We start from the raw sequence: 7,408 nt of genomic DNA on the forward strand, positions 1-7,408 counted from the left end.
GCCTCGATCATCAGCACCTTGAAGTGAATGGAAGGACGCCTGCCTTGAATGACTGCTCCCAGCAACCCAGGCTTGGGGAGCTTTGGGTCACATGTGGTTTCAATCACTGCATTTATCTGCATCATTGTTGTCGTATTTGGTAGATGACTGAATCCTCATTCCTGTCCCAGGCCTCTCCACATTGTGCAGGGGGTACAAGTCAAATCTGGAAAAGCTATCTCATCTTTGATGGGTCAGAACTAGGGAGAGGCTTCTGGAATGTTCAGCAATGTCCCACCCATGCCCCTTCCCCCCTTTATTAAAACAAATCTGAAACAACAAATGTCTAAAATTTTCCACTGTATCATTTCATCCTGCCTTGTTATAACCGTGTCCTTCATCCACACCCTGCTGGGGTTTTTTTTTGCAGCCTCAGGGAAGCTGGGAAGTGTCTGCTTCTAGCTCTCAGTCACTCCCATAATAAACAATCACTAAACACTTGCTGCCCCAGGCAACTGTTTGTCCAGCTTGGCCAGGCCCTGAGACTTACGCTTGGGAAGAGGGTGGGAGGTGTTCTCTGTAAACCAGAGTCCAGGGTCTGAGGCCAGGGAGTTTGGCTTTGACCAGCGATACTGCTTAGGAGCCTAGCACATCTTCGCAGACCTGGAGGACCTTTAGAGGGACTGCAGGTCGTTTATCTGAGTTATCCAACGAAGTTCATTCATTGGGGGTGGCAGGAGCTTGGGGCTAGGGAGGCCAATGAAGGAATGACCAACCATCTCGCACTAATGGTAAATAAGATCATTTTTCTGCTTTAAGTTTCCCTTGGACACCTGGGACGGTTGGCAAGTCTAAAGTCATCCATCCTTAAAAGACATCTCCTTAAAAACTACCACCACCACCACCACCACCACAAAAAGAGAATAATATCACTTTGAGGACTGGGACAAGTTTAAGTTAACCTGTTTCTCCGCAGCCATTAGAAAATTTCTTTTTTCACTGTGATTGGATCTCTTGGAAGCTTTCTTTAGACTAGACAGAGGAGGTTCAAGCAAGGATGCATAAGTAGATAATGAAGATTCAGGATAGCTGTTTTATACTCTTAGCACACAGAAGCAGGCATGTAGAACTATAACAAATTCCTCTTTATTCTTGGGGTTTGGGGTGTCTCCTTGGAGAGAAAAGTAAGGATGGGCTATGTAGAAGAGGAATAAGGGAGACTGCTTAAACGCTTAGCAGGACATAATACTGGGCCTCGGAGAGTAGAAGGTGGGTTGGGAGAGGCATCCTTCAGATCAGCGGTCGCTTCCTTTGAAGTCTTGTCTTTTCTTCCCTCTTCCTCGGGCTCTCTGCCCTTCTCTATTTTCAAGCATCCTTCTCCGGGAACCCGCACACTCTCTTCCCCCCGCTCGGGAGGCGTTCCCGGCAGGCAGGCAGGCAGCCGGAGACCGGGTCCTCCAGAGCGCCCGGGGCAGCCGGGCAGACCGGCGCGGTCCCTACTCCCCGCGGACGCCTCCAGGCGGCGCTGGTGCCCGGCCCGGCCCAGGCCGAGTCCCGGGCCCGGGCGCGCCGAGGAGCCGAGGGCTAGCTCCGGGTCGCCCCGCGCTCGCGTCGCCTGCCCGCCGGCCCACCGCAGCCGAGCATCCCGCACCCGCGCCCCCCGCGCCCCCCGCGCCGCGCCGGCGCCTCGGACCGCGGCCGGGGGTTATGAATGGGCGCAGCGGAAGCACCGCCCACCCCGGACGTGACGCCCGGCCAATGGCAGCGCGGGCTGCGTGGATGGATGAGGTCAGCGCTGTCGTGTCGGGAATGGAATGTGTAAGTGTAACATTCAGAACCGGGTAACATTCGGCGACCGAACGCGGCGGTCGGCAGCGGTCGCGCGGGGGCCTGCGAAGCGCCGCTCGGGGCCGGCACTGCCCGCGGGGAGGACGCGCCGCCGCCGCCGCCCGGCACCGCCGCCGCCTGCAGTCGGGCCGCCGCGCGTCCCGGGGGCCGGCCCCGCGAGCGCAGGAGTAAACACCGCCGGAGTCTTGGAGCTGCTGCAGAAGGGAATAAAGAGAGATGCAGGGATTTGTGAGGTTACGGCGCCCCAGCTGCAAGATGCACTAGCCGGCTGAACCCGGGATCGGCTGACTTGTTGGAACCGGAGTGCTCTGCACGGAGTGTGGATGAGTTGAAGTTGCCTTCCCGGGGCTCGTTTTCCACGCTGCCGAGAGGAATACGAGAGGCAAGGCAATCACTTCGTCTTGTCATTGATTGGGTATCGGGAGCTTTTTTTTTTCTTCCCTCTCTTTCTTTTCCTCCTTCTTGTTGCATGCAAGAAAATTACAGTCCGCTGCTCGCCGCCCTGGGTGCGAAATATTCAGCCCCGCTCTCTCCCGTGCATTGTGCAACCCAAAGATGAAAGACCGAAGGGGAGAAAGTTAAAGAAATCGCCCACATGCGCTGGATCAGTCCACGGCTTGGGGAAAGGCATCCAGAGAAGGTGGGAGCGGAGAGTTTGAAGTCTTTACAGGCGGGAAGATGGCGGACTGGAGCTGAAAGTGTTGATTGGGAAACTTGGGTGATTCTTGTGTTTATTTACAATCCTCTTGACCCAGGCAGGACACATGCAGGCCAAAAAACGCTATTTCATCCTGCTCTCAGCTGGCTCTTGTCTCGCCCTTTTGTTTTATTTCGGAGGCTTGCAGTTTAGGGCATCGAGGAGCCACAGCCGGAGAGAGGAGCACAGCGGTCGGAATGGCTTGCACCACCCCAGTCCGGAGCATTTCTGGCCCCGCTTCCCGGACGCTCTGCGCCCCTTCTTTCCTTGGGATCAATTGGAAAACGAGGATTCCAGCGTGCACATTTCCCCCCGGCAGAAGCGAGACGCCAACTCGAGCATCTACAAAGGCAAGAAGTGCCGCATGGAGTCCTGCTTCGATTTCACCCTTTGCAAGAAAAACGGCTTCAAAGTCTACGTATACCCGCAGCAAAAAGGGGAGAAAATCGCCGAAAGTTACCAAAACATTCTAGCGGCCATCGAGGGCTCCAGGTTCTACACCTCGGACCCCAGCCAGGCGTGCCTCTTTGTCCTGAGTCTGGATACTTTAGACAGAGACCAGTTGTCACCTCAATATGTGCACAATTTGAGATCCAAAGTGCAGAGTCTCCACTTGTGGAACAATGGTAGGAATCACTTAATTTTTAATTTATATTCCGGCACTTGGCCTGACTACACCGAGGACGTGGGGTTTGACATCGGCCAGGCAATGCTGGCCAAAGCCAGCATCAGTACTGAAAACTTCCGACCCAACTTTGATGTTTCTATTCCCCTCTTTTCTAAGGATCATCCCAGGACAGGAGGGGAGAGGGGGTTTTTGAAGTTTAACACCATCCCTCCTCTCAGGAAGTACATGCTGGTATTCAAGGGGAAGAGGTACCTGACAGGGATCGGGTCAGACACCAGGAATGCCTTATATCACGTCCATAACGGGGAGGACGTTGTGCTCCTCACCACCTGCAAGCATGGCAAAGACTGGCAAAAGCACAAGGATTCTCGCTGTGACAGAGACAACACCGAGTATGAGAAGTAAGTGGCTCTGCTGGTGTGCCTTTGCATTCAGACCTGGGCCCTGCCGTTGTGGTCCAGGTGTGAGGTTAGCGGATGGCGTGGGGCAGAGGAGCCCTCAGTCCTCTGCTCGGAGCCTGGGACTGAGCATCCTGGTTCAGGTGTGCAGCTAGAAGCTAGGGGCAGAGTACCAGCTCCCTGGGCAAACTGAAAAGCCTGGAGCGCTGTCCTGAGCCAAGTAGGCGACAGTGTCTCCCTCTTGCTTAGAAAGGCTTCAGGACTGCATGTCTCCTGTTAGAAGTAGGAGTTTGATCCAAGTTTGGAAATTGTGCTTCGCCCACTGGTATGGGAGGGTGTTTCTGAGTGTGTCTAGAGACCCGGAAAAGGCTCCGATCTACCCACAGTCCAGAGACCTTCCCCCAAGATTGATGCTTTGTGTGCTTTTCTCATGATCACAACTACCTGCTTTCCCTGGAGTTTCTCCAACTTCAAATTTCCATCTTTCTTAAGCCTGTAATTCATGTTAGCTGTGCAAGCGTTTTAATTTTAGCTGCTAAACTTTGTGCGGCTCTCTCCTCCCTCCCCCATGGCATTGAATTTTATGAAGGGAGACTAAGCTTGTTGGGGCCTGTGGCCTTACATGCGTGCATGCATGCATTCATTCATTCAGTTGTATATGTCCTGTCGCCTTTCTAGGAGAAACTATTTTTTTAATCTGGGCCTCAGCCCCACTGCTGTAAACTCCAGTTGCTAATTTAGATTTCCCTTTCCCCTTTGTGTTTATCTATTTGCATATAAATCGTGGACTGTTACTCTTTGAATGGGCGTGAGATGCCTCCTTACCCTCTGTAGTGAGGCAAGTTTTGTCCAGTTGCTAAGTAACTGAGTTGGTTACTTTGTAGCCCTTTTCACACTTCCTTTTCCTTCCCAGTGACAGTAACTGACACACTGGATCTGGGATTAAAGCTAGATGCCACAAATCTGCTTTGCCCTGAGCTTGGCAGGTCATTGTCCTGGTAGCTGGGTTGGCGACCAGAGTCTCACTTATATCTGGCTGTGAAAGAGTTAGTGAGTTCCTACCGTGCATTTCCACGTTACGCCAGTCAAAACCAGAGCAGCCTTGTGCTACCCAGGGAAGGAAGGGGAACCTCTCAGCTGAGTACAAGAGGAACTGGCAGAGGTTGGCAGATTTTGCAGTTGATTCATGAAACGCAGAAGAGGGGAAGTGCTTCTCAAACCTGATTGGAACAGGGACGGGTATGGTGGGAAACCGGCCCTGAAATGAAAGGTTTGATTGTTGTCTGTGTGTTTTCTCAGACACTCGGGCCTCTGTAGGAGTGATTGGAAGGGAAATTAAAGTCCTCCAATACTTGATCATAGAGAGTGAAGGAGAAAGTATCAAGCAGTCGAATTCTGCTCCCCAACCCCCATCCTTTTGCTTTTCAGGCATAAGAAAAGCCTGAGGCTAGGGTCAATAATGAATCTATATTTCCCTCTTATTCAGGGGCAGTTGTGTGTGAATGTTGGGTGCAGTTGCAATAGATTAAAATTTTCTCACAGAAGAAACTTAAACTATGGTTAGTAATGAACTGCTTTGTTTATACGACATTTACATGGACCTATTCTTGTGGGTGCTTGTGAGAAAAAAATGCTTATAGCCTTTCAGGAATTTCTTTGTCTGGTTTATGATGGAGTAGTAACTCGAGACGAAGTCTAACCTTTCAGTGTCTTCCAAAGCAGTCTCACCGAATTTTGTAGAAGGATCATAGTGTTCTCCATTCTTCTAAAAGGGTTAGAGCCGAGATTTCACCTTCGGAAATTTGAATCATATATTTACTTGGGAATACCCTTAACCCAATAAAAGTCATATCTTCCTTACCCTCTTATTCCCAAAATAAATATGAAATCTCTACATTTTCTGCTGAATGGAAGCTTTTTCTCGAGATCAGCAAGGAAGGAAGGAGGCGTTGGTTTCCTTGAAAGTTTCATTTTTGCTAATTAAATTTAACTAATTTTTGACCTCTTTGTGATTGGGCCAAGAAATCTGACACCCACACTTTGGTTTATGTTTAAAGACCACAAGGGGTCAGGACCTCAGGATTGGGTCTCAGGATTGGAAAAGTGGCATTTAGTAGGAAAGCAAGTTTACTCTTTTTCCCCAGCAGGGATCTTTTTTAGCGGGGACACTTAAGGATTTTCTTTATGTTTCTCTTTTGCATACCCTCCACATCTCTAACCGTGCTTAATGGGACAGGGCAGTGCTGCGGAACGTTTACATTCCCTAGCCTGGGATACCTGGAGTTTTAACTCATTACTCTCATTGGGCTGTCGGAATTATTTATCTTTGAGAAATGGTGCTTGCAAATTGCCTTTTATTATTGATTCTGGAACACATGAAGATGAAGCAAGAACTCTGAAAAGTGGAGATCCTATACCCTCACAGAGCAAGCAACACTTATGCTCTGGAATAAGAGCAACTACTGTTGTACTTGTACTGGTGTTTTCTAGAAGTTAGTCTTGCATATGTGAGATGAAGAAGTCCTCAAATCAAGATATGCTAATCTCTCCAAGGCTTTAGGAGGAGGAGATATTAGAGTTAGGTCTATAGGTGTAGTATGTGTAAGTTTGTCTTCTCATACTGACTTGTGAGTTTTGATTTGTCACCTTGAGCGTTAGTTTATCCTCTCGTAGAATGGGTTTTAGACTGCTTCAGGGGTGCTCTAGGATTTCATCTGGTAATGGCTTGTAAAAACGCAATCAATTTTCATCTCCTTCTTTATCAGCAAGTGCCTTTGAAAAAATCTTCAATTTAATTTGCTCCTGCAAGCAACCCCCCATAAGTTTGCTCTTGACTTATGGGGTCTGGTAATTAGATTGCAAATTTATGGTATCATGGCCAAGTTAGGATACAATAGGATATATACAATTGTATCAACTAAAAAAAAACAAAAACAAAAGAGTCACTTTTAGTGAACTAGAGTGTTATGTGACAAAGATTTTGTGCTAAATGGTTAAGGACTTCCTGGCACCTGAGCTTTTGTGAAAATTAGACGTTGGCAGCAAAGGTATAGAAGAGCTACGTGGAATGAAGGAAAATACTTTTCTATTGTGATAGAGAAAAAATAAATTTCTCTTGTCGTTTTTGACCCAGAAATCCAGGATTATATTAAAACATCCATTTTTATGACACCCATAACTAATTTTCTTCAGTTACATATTTTAACAGATAAAAAGACACCAGCTAAAATAAGTTGCTGCAGTGATTAGATGATTTGTAATGAGGCTTTAGAGAAATTCTATTTTATGTCCTTTGAGCTTCTTGTGCATCTTACAGAATTACTGTATTTTTGCATGAACTTCATAGTTCAGATCCCTGCAAAGGGCATTATTGTGAAACATCAGATTTGGCTATCTGAAATAGAAGAAAGAGAAGGAAATGAGGGGTGGCTTCTATCTTTGACCCCCTCCAAGGAAGCGCTGTGAGTATTTTAAGCGCTCTTTGAGGAACAGGCAAGATTGTGTGCAAGTCTTTTTGACATCTTTCTCTTCCTGTGTCTGCTAGTGCTGTATGTCACAATCCTGGTATCTTTAAGGGTCTTGAAGATAAACGATCATTTATCTTCCAACATCCTCATTGCACAGATGTCGAAATTGAGGGACAGTATGTCTAAGGGATTTGCTTAAGGTCAGAAAACTGGTTAGTGGCAAGGGTAACCCTACAATGCAGGCCTCCCATTTTTTTTCCTTGATCTGAAGTCTTTTCATTTCTAATTGCGGACTCCCTTCAGGTCTCTAGCCATTAGTAGATCCTTATTGATGTGGTGTTTCTTATGGGATTTCTCTTGAAATTTTTTGGGAACCTGATTGACCAATTTG

At 48.1% G+C, this 7,408-nt stretch overlaps 1 protein-coding gene across 1 annotated transcript in view; it reads left to right on the top strand.

Annotated features, from left to right (window-relative positions):
• The first annotated feature begins 1,829 nt into the window (after positions 1-1,829).
• EXT1 (exostosin glycosyltransferase 1) overlaps positions 1,830-7,408 on the top strand; it is a 314,164-nt gene continuing 308,585 nt past the window's right edge. Inside the window, exon 1 of the mRNA XM_012646562.1 lies at positions 1,830-3,553. Within this exon, the coding sequence (XP_012502016.1) occupies positions 2,592-3,553 (962 nt within the window). The 5' untranslated portion in view covers positions 1,830-2,591. The remainder of the gene's footprint in view (positions 3,554-7,408) is intronic.

This window comes from Propithecus coquereli, unplaced genomic scaffold (genome assembly GCF_000956105.1).
Source record: "Propithecus coquereli isolate 6110/MARCELLA unplaced genomic scaffold, Pcoq_1.0 Scaffold247, whole genome shotgun sequence".
NCBI lineage: Eukaryota > Metazoa > Chordata > Mammalia > Primates > Indriidae > Propithecus > Propithecus coquereli.